This window comes from Cervus canadensis, chromosome 12, assembly GCF_019320065.1.
Source record: "Cervus canadensis isolate Bull #8, Minnesota chromosome 12, ASM1932006v1, whole genome shotgun sequence".
Classification (NCBI taxonomy): domain Eukaryota; kingdom Metazoa; phylum Chordata; class Mammalia; order Artiodactyla; family Cervidae; genus Cervus; species Cervus canadensis.
The window spans coordinates 8,328,460-8,351,778 of record NC_057397.1 but is presented as its reverse complement, the minus strand read 5'-3'; the positions used below and the strand labels follow the sequence as shown (position 1 = coordinate 8,351,778).

The following is a 23,319-nucleotide window of genomic DNA, read 5'->3' as shown; positions in this document are numbered from 1 at the left end:
ACTCAACGTCCCACCAGTTATCAGAAGTAGTTCTCTTTCTCCTACCCTCAAAGCAGAGAGTGGTTCCCAAGGTCAGCTGCACACTGGATTACCCGGGACGCTTTAAACACTGCCTGGCTTCTGCTTCAAAATGTTCTGATTTAACTGCATTAGGTACGACCTGGGCAACAGGATTGTATTTAAAGCTCCCCAGGTGACTGCAACGTGCAGCCAAGTCTAGGAATGAATGAGTCAGGGTTAAGATCAGAATCTCTCAGGATGCTTTTGTCTATGAAATCATGCCTCACACATCATTCCTCAGCTTGTCAAAAGGGGTGTGTGTGTGAGAGAAAGAGACACAGGGACAGAGAGGCAGATAGACCCACAGACTGTGTCTTGAGGGCAGGGAGGAAAGGTGGAATTCATGTATGTGTTCAGAGACATACATCTTGAAAAAGTTGCACAAGTGATTCTAATAAGGCTCACCTACCCCAAATGAAAACTAATCCCATCGTATTTTTCAAGATCATTCCTAAAAGCCAATTTGCCCTATTAATTTTCTCAGTAAACCTTTATTTCATCAATAATGAATGTGAATGGTCATTTTTAAAACTTAATGAGAAAAAAATTTACTTTATTTCCAAACACTAAGACTAGGTTGAGAATAAAAAGCATGAAACCTACTTGTCTGAGCAAGGTTAATCTTTAAAACTACTTCTGAATTATATACTGGAACATCAGGCTCTTTTGAATTCAAAAGAAGCTGTGAGTCTAGCCACAGTGAGAGTAGTTTTTAACCCACAGATTTAGAGTCTTGGCTGAATAAAAACATTCAGTGATTACGAGAGAAGTGCCAAAACTCAGGACTTTAAAGAGCAATGGGGCTCAGTTTTTGTTGAAATACGATTTGACCGAAACTAATATTATAAGAAAGTTACATTATTATGATTGTGAACTGGTTGTTTTTAATTAAAGTTAGAAGTTACTGATCATTTAAATAGCTAAAAAATAAAAAGCCTTGCACATTAAAAATTAAATTAAATTTATAAGCTAATTATACTTTTAAGACAGAAAAGTAAAATTAATGATAAGGATACTAATATATTTTTTTTAAATTTTATTTATTTTTTCAGTGGGTTTTGTCATACATTGATATGAATCAGCAATAGATTTACACGTATTCCCCATCCCGATCCCCCCCTCCCACCTCCCTCTCCACCCGATTCCTCTGGGTCTTCCCAGTGCACCAGGCCCGAGCACTTTGTCTCATGCATCCCACCTGGGCTGGTGACCTGTTTCACCATAGATAATATACATGCTGTTCTTTCGAAACATCCCACCCTCACCTTCTCCCAGAGAGTTCAAAAGTCTGTTCTGTACTTCTGTGTCTCTTTTTCTGTTTTTGCATATAGGGTTGTCGTTACCATATTTCTAAATTCCATATATATGTGTTAGTATGCTGTAATGGTCTTTATCTTTCTGGCTCACTTCACTCTGTATAAGGGGCTCCAGTTTCATCCATCTCATTAGAACTGATTCAAATGAATTCTTTTTAACGGCTGAGTAATATTCCATGGTGTATATGTACCACAGCTTCCTTATCCATTCATCTGCTGATGGGCATCTAGGTTGCTTCCATGTCCTGGCTATTATAAACAGTGCTGTGATGAACATTGGGTGCACGTGTCTCTTTCAGATCTGGTTTCCTCAGTGTGTATGCCCAGAAGTGGGATTGCTGGGTCATATGGCAGTTCCATTTCCAGTTTTTTAAGAAATCTCCACACTGTTTTCCATAGCGGCTGTACTAGTTTGCATTCCCACCAACAGTGTAAGAGGGTTCCCTTTTCTCCACACCCTCTCCAGCATTTATTGCTTGTAGACTTTTGGATAGCAGCCATCCTGACTGGCGTGTAATGGTACCTCATTGTGGTTTTGATTTGCATTTCTCTGATAATGAGTGATGTTGAGCATCTTTTCATGTGTTTGTTAGCCATCTGTATGTCTTCTTTGGAGAAATGTCTGTTTAGTTCTTTGGCCCATTTTTTGATTGGGTCATTTATTTTTCTGGAATTGAGCTGCAGGAGTTGCTTGTATATTTTTGAGATTAATCCTTTGTCTGTTTCTTCATTTGCTATTATTTTCTCCCAATCTGAGGGCTGTCTTTTCACCTTACTTATAGTTTCCTTTGTTGTGCAAAAGCTTTTAAGTTTCATTAGGTCCCATTTGTTTATTTTTGCTTTTATTTCCAATATTCTGGGAGGTGGGTCATAGAGGATCTTGCTGTGATTTATGTCGGAGAGTGTTTTGCCTATGTTCTCCTCTAGGAGTTTTATAGTTTCTGGTCTTACATTTAGATCTTTAATCCATTTTGAGTTTATTTTTGTGTATGGTGTTAGAAAGTGTTCTAGTTTCAGAATCCAGATAGGAAAAGAAGAAGTGAAACTCTCGCTGTTTGCAGATGACATGATCCTCTACATAGAAAACCCTAAAGACTCTACCAGAAAATTACTAGAGCTAATCAATGAATATAGTAAAGTTGCAGGATATAAAATTAACACACGAAAATCCCTTGCATTCCTATATACTAACAATGAGAAAACAGAAAGAGAAATTAAGGAAACAATACCATTCACCATTGCAACAAAAAGAATAAAATACTTAGGAGTATATCTACCTAAAGAAACAAAAGACCTATACATAGAAAACTATAAAACACTGATGAAAGAGATCAAAGAGGACACAAACAGATGGAGAAACATACCGTGTTCATGGATTGGAAGAATCAATATTGTCAAAATGGCTATTCTACCCAAAGCAGTCTATAGATTCAATGCAATCCCTATCAAGCTACCAACGGTATTTTTCACAGAACTAGACCAAAGAATTTCACAATTTGTATGGAAATACAAAAAACCTCGAATAGCCAAAGTAATCTTGAGAAAGAAGAATAGAACTGGAGGAATCAACCTGCCTGACTTCAGACTATACTACAAAGCCACAGTCATCAAGACAGTATGGTACTGGCACAAAGACAGAAAGACAGATCAATGGAACAGAATAGAAAGCCCAGAGATAAATCCATGAACTTATGGACACCTTATCTTTGACAAAGGAGGCAAGGATATACAATGGAAAAAAGACAACCTCTTTAACAAGTGGTGCTGGGAAAGCTGGTCAACCACTTGTAAAAGAATGAAACTAGGATACTAATATTTTCAAGTAGCATTTCCCAAACTGTTCTGGAAAGTCAACATTCATATGCTAAGAAGACATTATTTAATGTTCCATGGACAACCCCAAGGGAGGTAGGAAGGTCTGCATCCTGTTTCGTTTTTAATTCTCTCTCTTAAATAAACTTGAACATTCCCATGATTAGGGCGTTTTGAACTGTGCATCTCCAATTGTGGACTATGAGGGGCTTCCAGAAGTTGAGGAATAGTTTTCGTCATTGTAACACTGTTCGTGTCTTCTTAAGTATAAGCCTGGCCACAGCCTTGTTTCTGAAACTTCATCTCTTTTTTTGTTCTCTGCTTTGATTGATACAGTGTGTTAGAGATACACATATATAAACAAAAATTAACAAAAACAAAAATTTAATGTGTCTATTAAGTTAAAATCTCAGTTGAACAAATTTCATCTATGGAGAAATTAAGCTTGAGAGTATGCCCCTTAAAACGGTTTTGATATATTTTCCCCCTCTTTGGGGGAGAGGAAGGAGAAGTAAAATTTCCTACAGAAATATTGCAGGAAAAAAATGCACGGTGGGATAAATCTGACCAAGTCCAGTTAAATTTAACTGCAGATTCACTTCAGTGCCAATAGGGGACAAGCTGTTCCTTCTTCTAATGGTAGCTTCCAAACTAGTATACATAGTTGTAGGACTCTCCCAACTCATAAAGAAATAATTTTTTTTCTAGAAACATACAATAAACAGGTACCTCTGTTTCTCATTATGTTCAACATTGTCTTAACAATAGAAATGAATCAAATGAGGTTTACATTTTTCCTGGGATTTCTCACTTGCTAACTGACTTTCCCTTCTATCATGTACTCTATGATTAACATGGAAACTGAAGACTCATATTGAGAGGTCCCTGAAGCCAACATAGAGTTGACACCAGTTTCTTAACCTGATCACTGAAAAGGACAAACCAAACGAATGAAATAATGTATGGCGAGGATGCTTTCAGCATGAAGGGGGTCTGCCACTCAGCCTTGGCAACCTAGTTGTACTCACCATTTTATTGTGGTTCTAAGATTAGGCTCGCTGACTGTGCTGTCATCTGGAAATATGGTTGGGCATGAGCTATACCTTTTAGTAAGCTTCCTTGGAGATACCTGAAGGGGAAGGGAGATAGAAGAAAATGTCACAGTAAGTTAAACCTATAAAAGTGTGTTTTTTCCTTGGTTAAAATGTCAAACGATAAAGCATTAAGATTTTCCTTATACTCCATGAACTGCTGAGTGTTGCATCACGTGCAGCTCCATGGGAAACCTCTGTACTCTAACTTCCACAGGCAAGACCTGAGAAATGTGGTATAAACTGCTGCTCTTGAAAAAGGACCCACAAGTGAACCTGGAAAGCACCTATTATAAACTGCCTTTATAGTAATGAGAAAGCTTTAAGTAAGACTTCAGTGTTTCTTCCCTAAGCAATGAAATGCAGCGGAGATTTCTATTTCTATTCATTTACTACAATAAAATGCAATGCTTTATATAATATCGATGTGAGAGCATTTCATTGCAGTCAATGAACGCCAATCATAAATGTATTAGTTTGGGAGACAGTGTGAGGAAACAAGCGTTTTTGAATCAGAGGCTGGGCATGCCAGGGCTGCTCTATCACTAGTGACCTGAAGGCCATAGATCTCTTTGAGCCTCAGTTTCCTTATCTAGAGGATGAAAGGGTATAGCTTTAAGATTCTCTCACAGCCAAGAAACAGACAAAGCAGCTCTGAGAATTTCACGGTTAAGTAAGACTGCCATTATATTACACAAGGGAGAGCCTCAGAGAATACTTTCCACTCATCTCACAGTTTTATTAATTCTACTCTACATGTTATCTGCCACTCATCATGGCACTCTGCTGCCTTGCACATGCTGCTCTCTGCCTGCAGTGGCTTCTTCCTCCTCCTTGTCCCAGCAAGCTTGACCCCATCGACCTCCAGCAAACCTCAGCCAGCAGCCACACCACCAAACTTCTACCTTTCTGCACACTTACACCTCTGTTTCACCACCTGTTACATGGTCTCAACTGCTTGCCTGGTATCCCCCTCCTAAGTAAGCAAACAAGCTCCTCCAGGTGACAGATTCTTACTGCTCCTCCTCCAGCTGCTGAGAACAGAATCTGGGACAAATTAGGAATCAAGAAGCATTTGACCAATTATTTAAGATCGATTACAACTGGAAGGTAAATCATGCTAATGATACACATTCAAACTATCTGCAGTGGTGCTGGGTAGGTGACAAAGAGCTTTGTCAGACCCTCTAGAGAACAAGCTATCTTTAAAACACTTTAGAAGTATCCATTTATTTGTGAAGAGCCCAAAACACAGCCATAGTCAAATACTAAAACAGCCTGAACTATGTGAGGACAATTCTCTTCCTTTAAGTAAAGGCCAATAATCAAATCCCAGTCACTGTCAGTAGCTCTGAGTAATAGCATTCTTTAATACCACAGAACACAAACAGTTTTAACACTTGGTTTTCTTGGGTTTTGTTTACTAATTCAGATGAGCCTTCCTTCCTTCTATTAAAATAGTTTTCACCACGCTGTCACACTCTATCCATGTCCTCCACAAACGCATCAAAGGTGAAACAAGGAGAAAGTCTAGTCAATGTTTTTTTTTAAATACAGAGCATTTAAATAAACATTGCCAGTAGCCAATAATAAGAACTATCCAAATGGGTGTATAAGCCACCGTTTTGCTTGTTTCAGGTATTTTATGGCAAGGCCACTTACTCCTTATTAACAAAAAGTTCTACACATAACATACCTGAAAAGTACCACTATTTGGAAGAATTTCTCCTTCAAGCTAGAAATGATTTCAACTGAAACTCATATATTCCTTAAGCCATCTGGTTAATGTGTAATTTTAGAATCTCAAAAGAGACACAGCATGAAAACTGTTCATTCAAATAGTTATATTCTAAATGAAGTTATCTTTTAAAAGGTCACCACTATTAAGAGTATGACACATTACACACAGTAAAAGTCAGTTCTGACTATAAAATCTACCTATGAGGGGAATAAAAATAGTGAGAAAATGCACCAAAATATAGACTAGTTTGTAGAGCTTTGGCTTTGGGTAACATTTATCCCGTTTTTCTCTATTAAAACTTTTTCTTTATTATGAATTATATCTGTTTATCTTTGGAAATATTAGTGCTGAAACGTTTAAGAAGTTTAATCAGACGTAGCCCTACAGACTATGGGCGCTCATTTAGTCTATCAGTAACCTACAGACTACTGGCTAGATCCTACCAAAGAAATAGTGAACACTTCTCCAGGCCTACTCCTGAAGCGATTCAAACTTTTGGCATCTACTATTCACTAAAGGATGGCAGAATTAAAGCCTCTGAGCAAAGCCTGGATGTATTAGCTGCCAACAGGTTACTTTCCCCTCATCTCACTTTAAAATTTAAGGTAACTGTCCTTTATGATTAAAGCCTTATCATCACTGGCTCAAAACCTCAATAAACTACACTGACAAAGATTAATGATATAAAATGCAAATACAAAAATCAAACAGCAGAACCCACTCACTGATAGTTTAATGTTCAATGAAGAAGAGTATTTACCTTCATTCAGAGCTAAGGACAGAACAGATGGACTTCTACAATCTTTACAAGAAGGGAAAAGGCTTACTTAGTAGACTTCAGGTTTAATGGCAAAGACTAGAAAATCACCATACTGGAAGACTAATAAGTAACAATCCCCCCCAAAACTTATCATTAAAAGTCAAGCACCTGTTGAAATTCTGCCTCCACCCAAGTGAATCTTCCCATCCTGCCTACTGCCTCTGAGTTTAACCCATCAAAAAAATTAAGCTGAAATTCACTTTTTTCTTCCCCTTTCCACAAGCTTTAGATGTGTTTATTAATAATTATTAAGACTTTAACTTAAAATTTTGTAATATTCTATGCATTAGCGTGGGGCTTCCCTGGTGGCTCAGTGGGTGAAGAATCCACCTGCCAATGCAGGAGACGCAGGTTTGATCCCTCAATCAGGAAGATCCCCTGAAGAAGGAAATAGCAACCCACTCCAGTATTCTTGCCTGGAAAAGTCCATGAACAGGGGAGCCTGGTGGGATACAGTCCCTGGGGTTGCAGAAGAGTCATGTCTGACTTAGCAACAAAACAACAAGAAGTGCATGAGTGGAAACTACTCCATCCACATTACTGCACGTTAATGGCCAATGTGGCAGGATGAGTAGTCTGAACAGGATTCTTATCAAGGCCTTAGTAGAAATGTGCAGTATTCTAATTGTAGGTATAATAGAAAGTACTGTCTGAGTCAGTATCATTAACTATACTGAATTAAAACTTTTAAACTGAGAATTTACATTCAAAGTATAAATCCAACTTTGAGTGGACCAACCACAAATCTACTTCTTTTCCCACCTTCTTTCAGAGATATCATCTCATTAGAATTAAAAGTATTTTGTCAAAAAAGCTGTACCCAAGACAGGATAAACTGCAGATGATTTTTGATGTTTGAAAGATGAAAAAATGAGATAAAGGAGTAGTAACTGACATGGCATAACAGAGGAAGCACAACCTTGGAACTACAGAGTGACTGGGCCAGGAACAACAAAACCAATCTGGCTTACAGAACCCAAGGCAGGTTCAAAATTCAGAGACGTGGTCGCCAAATCCGTGCAGTGAGGTCTATCAGTTAGCAAAGTGATGCTTCCAATTAGATCTTAACAGACAGCGAGGGACCATCACATGTTTGAGGGAAACCTCCAAGAAGTCACAGATCAAAGCAGGGAGAAGGAACTGATGGGAATGATAAAAATCCAGGAGCAAATAAAAACTTAAAAAAAATCTTCAACATCTACAGAAAGATGAGAAATTGCATCAGTGAAAAAAAGAATGAAAGGATGGAAGAGAACTCTAAAAAATAAGGTAGACAAAACAATATATTCAATAGAAGGATTAGAGCAGAGTCAAGGAAACCTCCATGAAGTAGGACAAGAAGACAAAATGGAAAACAGAAGGGGAAAAAAATCTGTACAGAAATATTGCTCTAAAATTTTCAACATCTAACAGGAATCCAAAAGAAAAAAATAGAAAATACCAAAGCAGCACACAAAAAAATTCACTAGAAGAAAAGATGTTCTGCATGTTTAAATGCCCCAATAGCGTGACAAGGTCTATACCAAACCATGTTATGAAATTTCAAAACCCCACAAAGACAGAGGGTACTACAAAGTTCCACAGGAGGAAGGAATGGAGAAAAGACTAACTTGGTAATATACAATGTATCAAATTCAATAGATTTAAGAGCAACACTGTAAATGAGAAGACAAGAGGGAAATGTCTCTAAAACTGCAAAAATTAGTTTCGACCTAGAATTCTACACTGTATCAAATAGAAGGAGTTTCACAGAGGCTAGGTCTTTATAAAATTTTTGCTCATGTGCCTTTTTCCAGGAAAATGTGCTCCAGTAAAACAGGACAGAGGGAAACAGAATCTAGGACATAGGCGATCCAACACGAGAGAGCAGTGATGTGAGATCCCAGGTGACTTCACATAGATATCCCAGGAAAACAGGCACAGAGCTAGTCCAGGAATCATTAGTATGTAGGAGGTAGGAAGACAAAAGGTTGGCGAAGAGTGTCTCCAAGAAGAAATGGAACAGATGTGGTTTTCTGGATGGTAAATATTTTTGATAGGCATGTGACAAATGTTACAACATTTGGGGGAAAAAATAGCTGTTAGAGTGAATATAGTCAGGAAATTAATTCCACAGAACAAAAATGAAGAATGTGAAAACAGGGAGACTGGCCAGGGAGCTACTCAACTATGTTGGGCTGTGTGAGATCATGTTTGCTAGAAAAAGCAGAACTGGATTATCCTGAGAAGTGTAGAAGTGCTCAGATTTCATTAATATTGAAGAAAAAGAATGAAAGGTGTATAAGGAGGTGGCACAGAGAACTATATGGCTCAGCAATGAACAATACTTGCTTAGTCATAATAAAGTAAACAGTGATTCCGATTTAACAAAAACTGATGCATGTAAAGGGACCAGAAGGAGGGAAATAAAATCACGGTGGACGAGGAGGTTAAGCTTTCACCTGTTGTGCCAAGAAGTCAATGGACGGTGCTAAAAATTAAATTACCTATTACACTTTTATTACTTTGGTTAAAAACTAAGATAAAAAATTTAAGGCAAAAGAATTTAAGGTAGATCTTTATGCTATAACCATATTATTGAAATTTAACTTAAATGTCAGGACCCTTAAAAAAAAAAGGGTACTACTAAGTCAAAAACCTTTCTGAATATACTTGATAATTAGGAACTAGAGATTCAGAAATTTTATAAATAAGAGGTTAAATGCTAACAGTATTGGATCCATCATACTTTTTAGGAATCATGGCAGACATACTTTTAATTAATCAAACTATTGATTTCTTAACTTTTCAACTATTTACTCACATGGTTTAAATGGTTGCTCTTCCTCTTTTCTCGCACTAAGAATAAAAAAAAAACTAACTGATGAATTCTGATAAAACTACCATAGAAAAATAAGTCACTAATTATCTGATGGATTACCAATATACACAATGAGTTAAAATTTCATTCTGTTTTTTAAAATAACTTCCAACAAAATATATAATTTAAACCACCCAGCAAAATGAATCCTATAAATAATATTTAAAAACTTAGTTTTACTATTTGACTAATACTAACAGATACTCTGTATTAGGTACAAATCAAAGACTCTCCATTTACAAAAGAAAAGGACAAAGCAAATTAGGCCAGGTGAGATATTTAGCTGATAAAAAAATTTACCAGCTGCACAGTATGTAGTATTTTCTAGTTCTACATGTACTTTAGTCACCAGGATTAACAGATGACAACTCCAAGTTCCAGTTTCTGGTCAAGCACCCGTGTCTCTGGAAGCATCCCGAACCACTTATTGGTCACCTACTCAAACACCCAACTTAAAAAATACAGGTTCTTTACACACTGGAAAGTAATCTATAAATTTTAACATACGTGCTGACCTCACTGAACATACATCGACAGCACATAGAACTGTTTTGCTCCAACAAAGGCCAGAAGAATATAAGCTCAAAGAGGGTCTTAGGCCATACACTTTCCCATGGCATCACAAGCACGAATTCCTTTAGACTGAGGAGAGACAGGGGCATGGGAGAGTGTTTCTTTTACTCTCTCCACCGTCTCTCTACAGTGTGAGCAGCTCAGGAGTCTGGAAAAGACTGAGAAATACAGTAATCCTAACTAAAAATAATTGCCTCAAGGCAAAGTACACACACTTTAAGAAAATGCAAACTAGAAACCCCAGGAGCTCCCAGGTTGGAGAACATGTGGTACACTCTGGGCCCTGCCCCCATGCCTGGCCCTCTTCCGTCTGGCTGTTCCTGAGACAGACCCTTTGATAAAAACCAGTAATCTAATGAAAATAAAAGAGGAAAAGAACCCTCTATTTTTTACTGTGCTGCATTACTTCAAATATTATAGAACGTTCACTTCTGGTATTCCTGCTCTCATAAACAACCGAAAAACCTGATCATATATGGCTTTTTAGCAAATAAACTAGGATTTAACATATATTAAGGAAGACAAGCAGGCAAGACAAGCAGGAGTGCAAAAACTTCTGATTCTCATCTTAAAACAAGCAGGACACTGGAAATTTACACAAGGTTTCCCACACTGAGGATAACCTTCTGGAAAATCCCATATGGCAGGCACATTGGTCTGATTACCCTGACCCAGCACTACATCAGGATGAAAGAACTTTGAAGAGCTAAAAGTTCTTATAAGAACTTTTAAAAGAACTTAAAAATTCACATGAATCTGGATGTGAGAGAGGTTCACCCGGTTGAGCACTGTGCAAAATGGTGCCGAAATCACAAGCCTCGACTCCCATACATAACAACTGATTATGAAGACCTAACTGTGACCTAAACCGTGTCATTCATCTTTACCTCATGTGCTCTTGGAGCGAAAGGAAAAGGACAAAGTAGCATGGAAAAACAGACCACAACTAAATCATGTGGCAAGCTGACTGCTGATAAAGAAATAGCAAAGTGTATAAACAGATGGTCTGGGTGTTTTTCCTCATTAAAACAGTGACACCTAAATGAAAAATGTATCATCACATATTAAAATAAAACATCACATATTAAAATATTATCACATATGAAAAAAAAAATTAAACCATTCTAAGTGCTTTTCTGTATCTTCCTATAATACACAAAACAAAAACAGTTTTCAATCTTTTTCTCAGGGGGGGAAAACACTGTCTTACCGTCCGTTTCAGATTTGCTCCGGAAAATTGTGCTTGCCCTTGGGTGGTCAAAAGGGTTTGATTCCAAAGCTAAGTCTGCACAGGAAAAAGAAAAAGGTGTGACAATTTAGTTGAGTAGAAAAAGACATGACTTTTAAAACAGCTACACGCTGATTTTAATCAAGTTTAATAGTCTTAAGAAGAGCGTTTAGTAATGACAAGAAGGAAACTGTAGTAAAGGCAACAATACAAAAATTCTATTGGGAAACAGAAAAATTGTAGAAATTCTCCATATATGTGGAATAAAACCAGGGCTATGTCTTAGGCTTTTTTTTTTTTTAACTTGCACTTAATCTATGCCACTTTTAGGCAAATCATGTATGTGATTCCCCTCCTACATATTGATTAAAAATTCAGTCACCTCTCTTTAAGCTGATATTACTAGCACATTTCAAGAAGTCTCAAGAAGCAAGTTATGCTGTAGTCACTTACTATCAGATACCAGATCAATCAAATATGCTATAACCAAATGAGCTGCTTTTGGCAAACGTTCTTCAGACAATCTAATGGCTAATTCCAACTACACTCAACAAACCAACTCATTTAGTTGGCTGCCGTTTATCTAGGGGCTATTCATCATGGCAGATTTAAGAGGATTACATAAGAGTTCAATGTTCTGATCCATAGGAACACTTCCAGGATAGTGAGTTTTAACTTTGCCCTCTATTTCCAAAGCTAAACTCTCACTTCTTCCTTTCATGCTGCATGATTAATAGAGGGCTTCAGTAACAGTATTTCCTGGAGCACATCAAAGGGCTGCTTGAAAAAAATTTTGCCCATACCTACATAAAAAAGGTGGGTCTGCTGGCAGTTCACCTTGCACCAAGGTGGGACAGTCTTCTATTTAGGCAGAAATATCAAGCAAGCACAGGCTGCCATGCTGGACAGTAAGGTTGTTGTTTAAAACAAACGTAAAAGCCCTATGGGCAGTTACTTAGTGAAGTCCACCTCAAACCAATTAAACAATCTTTTAAGAAACTGGACCAAGATTTTTAAAGAGCAACAGTTAAGGCAGCATTTCCCAAACCACATAATAATTGGCCTATTTTTAAAGGGGACTTTGGTGGTCAACGTGATTTACACATTATCGCTGAGAATCAAAAGAATATACACATTGATATATTAAAAACTAACCATGTGTTCCCCATCCCGTATGGCAAAAACTACTACAATATTGTAAAGTAATTACCCTCCAACTAATAAAAATAAATGAAAAAATAAATAAAAACTAACCAGTCCCATAGTGAATTCTGTCTGACCCAGCATTTAACAAATGTTATCTACCTAGAAGCCTTTTCTTCCCCAAAGAAAGAATTTTGCATGAACAGTAATTTGGGACTTCCTGGTTTAATGGGAATTTAATTGTTACTGCCAGCACTAGAAATTTACATAGCTAAACCGACTGCTTTGTTCTTCGTGAAAATTCCTTCACTGCATTTGGAGTTTATTAAGCTGTTTTTGGAGAAAATATTCTACTCAACAGTTTTATGTAAAAGACCCATAAAATTATTTTAAAGTTTTTTCCCCCCTACAGATTTGAAAAGTGGGACACTGGGAAAATAAATTATTTCAGTTATACACAAAGTTGACAGGCACAGACTTTCGACCTAAGGCTTCTGAAAGGATTCATGACTACTTACTTGTACCAGAAAGTAAACAGACTACACTGGAATCTAAAAAATAAGCAGAAATGCTTGCAAAGTAGCCATATTTTTCATCAGGGTTTATGGAATGGCAAAATTTAACAAGAGTCAATGGAAGTCCAGGGAAAATAAGTGTCAGGATCAAAGAGAAGCAAGCTTTAACATACACACACACACACCTGCACACACACACACACACACACACACACACCCCTGCCAAACCAGGGTGTGTTACAGGTATGCTATGATGTGCTACTACGGATCTATATATAGAAATCAAGAAGGCTGGGATAAAAGAAATGACAACATGCAGGAAAAAAGTAAACTTGCCCAAGTGATCAGAAAAGAGCTGGCACTCCCCCTACCCTACCCTAGAGGTTTCAAGGGTGGGCACATGACCCAGAACTGACTGACAGATCACAGCTTTCCTGGAACTTTCCAAGAAGCAGAAGAAGGCAGAGGGGTGCCCTAGGACCCTTAGCTAGTCTGGGGCTGCTGGACACTCCTCTTGCCATCATGAGGGGAAAGGCTTTTCAGGAGAGATCAATAGAGGACAGCAGAACTGAGATAGGCTGTGAGGTCATTGAACTCCTGGGTCAAGTACTGCTTAATTTACTCATTCAACTCCAGTTATATAAAAGTCAATATATATATTTTTTAATTTAAGCTATTCTGAGACATTTTCTCAAACTTGCAACTGAAAGAGACCTGGTTAACCAGCAGTACTGATGATCACAATGAAGGTGGGGAAAGGTAAAAGTCACTTGCTCATTCCTTTAACAAATGTCATGAACAAAAATTTGCATGAGCCAAAATGACCCTATTTAAAAATTAACCCACAGACTTACAACCCTTACTTTTAGTTGTTTTCCTTATACATTAGAAAAAGCTCTAATTAGTGTATAATTTATGTCTTCTTGTTACTAACAACCCTTCTACATCTCACTGTTGCATATTTACTGTTTAATGAATACACAACAGTCCATCAAGCGTTATTCCTGTGCTGGACTTAGCCAATCCCCTATTGCTGGGGTTTAGGTACTTACAACGTTCTATTCTTTGATGAGGAAACTTTTCATCTATAGTTATACAGCTTTTTAAATAAATAATGGTTTTATCTCCTTAGCAAAGATCTTCAAAAGTGGGATGTCTAAGCCAAAAGGTTAGATCATTTTCATGGCTCAAGGTACAGTGCTAAACTGCTTCCTGAAGAAGGTGGGGCCACATTAATGTATAATACTACCAATCATGACAGTTTTAGTTCCGACCCCTGCTCTGTACAGTTGAGAGGCGGGGGGGAAGTTCTACTAATATAAATAAGGAACAGCACTGTAGATCTAATCTGTATTTCTTTCGATTACACAGTTTTTACTACTTTCCCATAATTATCAGCATCATTTCCACTTTGGTGAGCTGCCTATCATTCATACATACTAAACATACCAGGGCCTTACTGCTGTCAATTTGCATGAGGTTTTCAGAAAATATTAATCTTCTGTTTACAGCCTATATAACAATTTTCTATACAACTTGCACTTTTTGCCAGTGAAAACTACATCACTATTTTATAACAGACTTGACAGGTAAGCCATTAGACAGTAAACTCATACATACACACAATATTTCTGCACACTCCATTAACTGTTTTGCCAAGAGTCTAAGGAGACGATGAAAAAAACCTACCGTACTCTTCACTGTCACAAAGGTAAGACTGTCAACTCTGAAGCAAAGCATTACCACCCACACTTCCCCTCATCCCCTCTCCCACAAGCACACACAGTAATGTTAGAGGTATTTTGAGAAATTACTGTGCATTTTATATGTGAATTCTTCCTAAAATTACTTCTCTAGCAATCTTTAAGAATGTTTTAACCCAGGAGAAATATTCTTGAGCTTATGATTAGGGGTTATCATTAAAGTTATATTTTAAGACCCATCACTTTTATATTACCAATTTAAATTGCAACTTATTTGACAGCATGATAGACTTATGTGGAAAAAGGATGGCTAAAAAAATTTAAGTTGGGGTCTTAATATAAACACTCCCAGGAGGAAACCTGTAAAATACCAGGTCACTGAACATTACTTTTCCTCCAACCTAACATTCTATCAATCGTGAGATCCATCTCAATTGCAGATGTTAAAAATATGAAAATAAAGGCCACTTAGGACAAACAAGATGCATTACTGAAGCCTAAAAGTGTTAAAATTATGCTGTCAAACTGTCAATAAATGATTTTTCCCTGTCAAAATATCAGAGAGAGGGTAGTGACTAAGAAATCATCTGACAGGAGGAGACTAATGCCAACATACTGACTTCAGTTCAGTTCAGTTCAGTGGAGTCCGACTCTTTGCGACCCCATGAATCGCAGCACGCCAGGCCTCCCTGTCCATCACCAACTCCCGGAGTCCACCCAAACCCATGTCCATTGTGCCGGTGATTCCATCCAACCATCTCATCCGCTGTCGTCCCCTTCTCTGCCTGCCCTCAATCTTTCCCAGCATCAGGGTCTTTTCAAATGAGTCAGCTCTCTGCATCAGGTGGCCAGAGTATTGGAGTTTCACCTTCAACATCAGTCCTTCCAATGAACATCCAGGACTCATCTCCTTTAGGATGGACTGGTTGGATCTCCTTGCAGTTCAAGGGACTCTCAGGAGTCTTCTCCAACACCACAGTTCAAAAGCATCAATTCTTTGGCGCTCAGCTTTCTGTATAGTCCAACTCTCACATCCATACATGACCACTGAAAAACCATGGCCTTGACTAGATGGACCTTTTGTCTCTGCTTTTTAGTATGCTGTCTAGGTTGGTCATAACTTTTCTTCTAAGGAGCAAGCGTCTTTTAATTTCATGGCTGCAATCACCATCCACAGTGATTTTGGAGCCCAGAAAAATAAAGTCAGCCACTGTTTCCACATCTATTTGCCATGAAGTGATGGGACTGTATGCAATGATCTTGGTTTTCTCAATGTTGAGCTTTAAGCCAACTTTTTCACTCTCCTCTTTCACTTTCACCTTCATCAAGAGGCTCTTTAGTTCTTTTTCACTTAATATATTGCAATTAAACAGGACTGTCAGCATTTTCTGGGCCAACTTCTGGGCTCCAGTTTACTTAAAGGTTTACTCCATTTACTGAACTGCCCTATCACCCCTAGTAGTACAGTATATTAGTTTTATGGCTAATATTACATTTCATGTCTTACAGTCATCCGGTGATTTCATCTGAGTCCACACTTCACACCCTAGCCAAGCGGTTCTTGCCAGCAGATGCTGACCTGGGCTGTCTCACCGGAGGGCACACAGCATGCTCCTGCAACCCCCTCAACTGACCTGCTTCCCCAGTTTCTGACCAACCTGGCTTCCAAACTGCTTCTCAACTTGCCTCTAACTTGGTTCTCAGTCCTGCCTTACCTTAATCCTCAATCAAATGCTGTAATGATGATGACCAAGAGATGATAGACAGGTAAGTATACCTGGATTTATGTATTTCTAAGGAGTACTTAGCTCGGGCTTCTTGGACTTTTAGGAACCTTTCTGGGTTGCAAGCTATGGTGATTTCATTTCACATCATACAATGTTACTGTTTTAACTCTTCAAGTTTTATTGCTTTAATACCCTAAAAATAAACAATTTTTCTAAAAGGGGCGAGAAAAAAGGTAGTATTTCAAAGCAGAGCACAAAATGACATCAATAAATTTTATCCCTATATGTCATGTACATGGAATTTACAGTCCTGATCTATCAAGGTTTTAAAAATGAGTAAAACCTTGGACAATTCTATACCTCAGAGAAGAATCCCTACACTGCCTAACTCAGAACACGATAAGAATCAAATGAAATTCAAGAGCAATCCATACACTATAGCTTCACAGAGTTACACAAGCCCCTTCACCATGACAAGGCTGCAATCCATGAGGGGATATACTATATAAAGCATAATAAATGACACATCACAGCTTTCACAAATTAACTCAAAAGCCAAAAGTGAACATTTAGCATTTCATAGGAAAACTGATGTCCACTTATCACCCTCAGCCAAATAACATCTTAAGTAGATAGTGCTTTGTTGTTGTTCAGTCACTAAGTTGTGTCTGACTTTGCAACTCCATGGACTGCAGCACGCCAGGCTTCCCAGTCCTACACGATTCTGTTTGTGCAAACTCATGTCATTGAGTCAGGCCACCCACTAAAGGAAAGAGGATAAGAGTACCCAAGGGCAAGCATTTCTCCTAGTGTTCTTCCTTTTTCTTCTTTAATAAGCAAATACATATCATTTCTCCTGCTTCTGTCATGGAGATTGGTGTATATTTTCTCCCCATTTTTTTTCAGGTTAACATCCCCTGCAGATGAAGTCATTAACAGTGGAGAGAGCTCCTTCACAGCTCCCTAATTCTTCAGTGTCTGGATGTGCTAGTTTACCAGTCCCTTACTGGACATCTGAATTATTTCCAGTATTTTGCTACTGAAGATAATGCAACATATGCAGCCTATACCTTCAGAATAAATTCCTTTAGTAGGATCTCTGGATTAAGTGAGACTGTGCCAACTTCCCCTTCAAGGGTTGACCAATCTCCCATTTTTACCAGCAATATATGAATGTAACTTTCCTCAGTATCACCAAAGAATGCAGTGCCGAGTTTCTGAATTTTCTCCCAACACAAGCTACAGTAGTTGTATTTTCATTTCTCTTATGTGTGAGGATACGCTTAAAAGCCATCCGCATTTCTTTTTCTGTGACTTATCCCATTCATATTGTTGTTAGCCTACTTTTAGATTCACTCAGTTTCTTCAAGTCAGCCTATTTTAGGCCCTTCTTAATGTTGCTTTTTTGTTCAAACCACTGTTGGCTCTCAGCTGAGTGACTACACCAGCCTCCTAGCTTGTCTCCCTGCTTCATTCTACCCCTGCCCACGTGAGAGTAGCGAGTAGCTCGTCTGATCTCCCTCCCCTCTCCCCACGTCTCCTTCCCCTTCTTTAAGAATTATCACCATTCCCTTGCATATAACCTTTCAATGGTTTCCCATTACAATTAGACTAAAATCCGTATTTTTTCTTGTCAAGGTCTACTAGACACAAGGCCTTAACCCCCTGATATTCCTCCTGGCATTCTTTCACTCAGCTGCAGCCACCCTCTTTCTGTCCTCTGCCTACACCGAGCATATTTCCTTCTGAGGACCTCACAGGGCTCCCCTTCACTCCTAGGATGCTCACTGTCACTTAAGGAGACCACCCCCAGTAACACTGCCCCCTCCCCAGTCCATGACCATCCTTTTCTTTCTTCTCAGTGTTTCGCTACTTGACATTATTCCTGTGTCAACAGGCCCCAGGGACCTCTAGGAAGTAAAGACCAGAGTTAGGGTTTGGGTTTTGTCAGTATAACCTCTGTTTGTCCTGCCCCTAAATCGTGCCCAATAATCATCCATTTCAGTGTACCCCAAATCATTTATGCTTCTCCCAATTTTCCTTCATCATCTAAGATTTCTTCTAATGCTGTCCTTTGATGGGTCTGTCACCCAAGACCAGCATTAATTTCAGATCTCTTCGAGCGGTAGTTTAGTTACTCAGACTCAAAGACACCGACAGGTTACCAAGACCCACAAAAACCTAAGAGAGGAAATCTACTGTTCAGTGACAAATCAATGGTAACTTTAATTTGGGGACAGAACATTTAATGTTAAAATACCTTAACTACAAAATGACTCACCCTATGAATTTAATTAAGTCGAAAGACAAAGCCACAAGACCAGAATTCTGCAGGGAAGTACGATACATCACTTTTTATGTCTGTGCCCAGATTAAAGCAATATAATGAGATTATAAAAGACAACCATAAAGGGTGGGTAAATGAATGATGCTCCAACCATTAAACAGGTGGTAAAAAGCAGACTGCACAGCTACATGCAGCTGCGTGGAAATACATCCTGGGGCACGCTTCAGGTGTCAGCACGGTTCCAGGAGCTTCCCGTCTTCACTTTACAAGAGAAAGTTACAATGTGGCACACAAAGAACGATCTCATACAATAAACACAACATTCTGTTTATTCGTATACAAAAGGTTCAGGAAGAACCAACACCAAAATATTAATGAAAATTCTGGATATTCTGAGTATGAGTGAATGACTTTTTAGTATTTTGCAAATCTTTTACCCCAAATGTTTACTGGTATCAAAAAAGTAAAAAAAAAAAAAAAAAGTGTTTATAATAGCTACTGAAAGGAGGAAAAACCTGTTGCTCAGAGGTTTTCCCCCATTACGTTGTCAATTCCTTCCCTACCCGCTCCTTGGAGGATGGAAGGAAGGAATCACTTGAGAGAGCAGCTTGCACCAGAGAATGAGCAAAGTTCCTAAGAGGAGAATATAAAGGCTGTTTGAAAAGCTGATGCATAATAATAAAATCAGATAATAGGACCTTAGCATCTTATTTTCTATTATTGACACTAACATCAGTTACATTAGATACACTGTTAAAGGCAAGATAGCCACAAAATTCTTTTGAGTCTATCTGATATTTATACTAGGTTCGTAGGAGTTAACTGAAACAGCTTGAAGAAATCATGTTCTTCTCAAAGGTTTCTGAAGAAAAACACACAGCATCATTTATGTTTGGTTTTGTCTAAGTAACCAAATAATTCTTCATTGCAGAAAAGCCAAAATGTTTTATATCAATGCAGGTATTTCTCAGTTTCCAGGGAAACTGATATAAAATTGTCTGAAATAAAAACATTAAGAGCAAACTTCCAATGTGCTTGCACTTTACATTCGTGTTCTGACCTCGTATCTATGGAAACTTAATAATAGGCAAATGCTGAAATTGAGGTTTCTCTCATCACTTTATTGAATGCCAAAAAAGAGAGACAAATTTAAGTAAAATTTTAACAATCATGTCAAACATAAAAAGGTAAATTCTGTGCTCATGAACCCTCTTTTTCTAGTTCCCGACTCAGCACTCCCCCTCACTAAATGCTTCGTACCTTACCTGCCCCCTTACCGGTTTCTCCTAATGTCCCTCTGTCCAGGGCATTCTCGGCTTCAATTCGAGTCAGCAGAACAAACTCTTTAAAATATACCAACATGTTTACCTGACTGGTAAATTGAGGCTATTTCACGACTTCTTTTATTCCTATCCATTGTAAGAAATGTACAGACACAGAATGCAGAGGTATGTGTTGCTTCTGAGTTGTGAACAATAAACTCAAATGGAAATAACCAAACTGAAGTTGAGTTAGGCCTATCTTATGGATAAATTATAAAATAAAAAGTGCATTCCAAACTTTTTTTTAAGCACCCAACAACTGAATTTGGTGTATCTACCATTCTCAAGTCTGTCTCTTCTGTTCAGTAGCTATGTTACACAGTTATTTCAGAGCTCTAAGTCTTGGCTTCTTCATTGGCATCACAGGGAGAATATTCACAGGCCTTATTTATAGATGGAAGGGTCAGGTGAAATACACCCGAAAATACGTTGTAAATCGTAAAAGAATCATACAGAAGTCCAACTTTGGTCTCCCTACACTAGCCTACTACTGTTTTTTAAAATCACTTAGAGGCTTACCTTATAGCAACAAGCTGAGCAGTTTTCACAGGTATGCACAAGCTTTGTTTTTAAAGCTACAATTAATTTACATAATTTGTTCTTTCACAGTATCTGACTATTCTGAAAAGGGAGTACTTTCCACTTACAAAGCCATGTCCATCATATGGGTGAGTTCACAGGCTTACCTATTCTAACTTTGAAAGAAATTAAGTAAACCCAAATAAAATTTAAATAGAAGAGCTATAAGACATTTCCTCTATGAAATAAAGAAATACTCTCTGGCATTTAAATGAAACAAGTGGGCCAGTGGGGCTTTAACATCTTCACGGCACAATGTTTTCTACTTTAAAGAACACAGTCTTTATTAATGAGCCACAGTGTCATCCAGAATCTTTTTTTTTAAAACCTAGAGCCGTCCAGTTTCAAAATTCTAGAGGAAAAAAAAAAATCAAACATTTCCTCTCCTCTCTCTCCTCTTCTCCATGACAACCCACCCCCACCCCCAGCCACTTCGTCTTCAGAATTTTACCCTGAACATTATAAAAGTTGAACAGGATTCCACGGGCAGGAGGGGGTTGGAAGGAGAGGTAGCCATGGAGACAACTTTCCTGCAGGATCTGCCATCTTAACTGCCAAATCTTTGTATTACAAATTAAAGTCTGAATTTCTTTTTTCTCCTTTGAAACTTTTGACCAACAGTCTCAGGAACCACCCCCAATCCTCCCTTAGAAGAGGCAACATGCAAGTGAAGTTGGTTAAAGCTGGGGAGCTGAAGACATTTTTGTGTCAAAGTGGGAATCTTAATCAGAGCTCCGTGGGATCGTCTTTGGGTAAAAACAACAACAACAACAACAAAACTATTCCCTGCAGCCGTTGCAGTAACGTTTCACACCGTTCAGTTATTTTAAGACCCCCTCTAACCTTTTTCTTTCTTATCGTTTTCAAATTATAGTTAGAATAAGGTCGCTTCAATCAGGACAACTCTAGACAGAATATTACTTAACGCCACACTAACTCTGTCGATAGCAGTTTTGATTTTAAATAACAAACCCTAAAATCTGTCTTAATTGTCCCGAGTATCAACTATCCTAACGAGTGGAAGTGTATCTAGATCCTTACCTCGTTCCTTCTCTTAGGTACCATCTGAATAGGTAAGGATAGGAAGATGGGATGGATATCGCCGAAGTTGGGAGTATTTAAGTTTTCATTGAGAAAAGAGAGAATACATCAGAAAGTCTTTACAAAGTCCCACAAGATGTTAAATAGAATCACGAACAGGAGCCACAGACTTGAGGGTCTTGGGTCGGGTTGCGAAAAGGGAATGGGGAAGAATTGGGCGTTCGGGTAGAGAAGAGGGAGAAAGACTGGCCGGACGCGACGGAGAAAGAATAAGGGGTGGGGACGCCAGGCAGGGCCAGCCTCCGTCCTTGGTGCCCAGCCCCGAGAGAGCCAACTCCAGGCAGGAAGGAGCCCTAGGCGGCGGCTTCCTCCCGGGGGACCTGGGGGTCGGCGGAGGCCAGAGGTAAGCCCGAGAGCAGACGGCGCCGGCCCCGCGAGGGGCGAGGCGCGCCGGCCGCTTCCTTACCTTCGGGCATCTCCCGGTCGCTGATGTGCTGCAGGTGGTGGCCTTCACCCGCTCGGAAATCCAACTCGGTGGGTTCCACGGCAGCCGGCGCCGGTGCTACGGCCACCGCGTCTCCGGCCGCCGCCTCGTAGACCTCAAACTCGTAGTCTGGCTCCGCAGGCCCCGCGCGCCGGCCCAACTTGGGGCTGGCATTGGGGGACACGCAACAGGTCAACGTGTTCCCCATGCTCCTCGCCGCCGTCGCCTCCGCTCGGCCCCGGACTCCGCCAAGCTCAGAGACCGCCCCCTCCCCCAACAATGGCGCGGCGGGCACCGGCAGACCCGGGCTATGCCGGGGCTGCGCCGCACATGTAGACGCGGCCTCGCCTGCCTCTCTCCTGTCCGCCACGCCGCCGGGCCCGGGGCAGGGCTCCGGGCCCGGCCGCACCCCCGCTGTCTCGCCGCCGCCGCCTCCCCGGAGTCAACTAGTCAGTGAAGGCGGCGACCAGCCCGGCTTATTTAAAAGGGGTGGGGACCCGACAAGCGCTGAGACGCACAGCCACTGCCGGGAGAGAGCGCGGTCGGAGCTCCTCCTCCTTCCGCCGCCGCCTCCCGACTGAAAGCCGCTCGCCAGGCTGGCCCTTGCCAACCGGAACGCGTCCTTCGGTCACCTGGTTACGACGGACCAATCACACACAGAGGTTCCTCCCCGCGCCCGCCTCAGAGAGCAGGCACGTGACTCACAATGCCCCGCCCCCACCCCGCGACTGCCCCGCCCCTCGAGTGGCGCGCCCCGGACTCCTGTTTCCATTCCTCGTGCGGCACTCGGAGCTTTCCGTGTCCTTCGGGAAGCATTGCGGGAGTTTGTGAATCGAAGCTAGAGAGTCAGTGGACTCTATAGAAGGCTTGTTAGTAAAGAGTCAGTTCCGTTAAGCAACTCGGTTTCACCGGGTCTGACAGCTGACTCATTTGATGCATTCCTCAACGAACTTAGTTACACCCGAATTGTTGACAGTTTTTTGTAACTAAATGCTCCTCTCAAATTGACTTCGAAGG

General features: G+C 39.8%; 1 protein-coding gene across 1 annotated transcript in view; it reads right to left on the bottom strand.

Moving 5' to 3' along the window:
- LOC122451337 (cyclin-Y-like protein 1) overlaps nt 1-22,828 on the bottom strand; it is a 37,664-nt gene extending 14,836 nt beyond the window's left edge. The window contains exons 1-4 of the mRNA XM_043484104.1: nt 22,285-22,828; nt 11,484-11,558; nt 9,644-9,678; nt 4,217-4,317 (exon numbers count right to left, since the gene is read on the bottom strand). Of these exons, the coding sequence (XP_043340039.1) occupies nt 4,217-4,317; nt 9,644-9,678; nt 11,484-11,558; nt 22,285-22,510 (437 nt within the window). The 5' untranslated portion in view covers nt 22,511-22,828. The remainder of the gene's footprint in view (nt 1-4,216; nt 4,318-9,643; nt 9,679-11,483; nt 11,559-22,284) is intronic.
- Nucleotides 22,829-23,319: the final 491 nt, after the last annotated feature.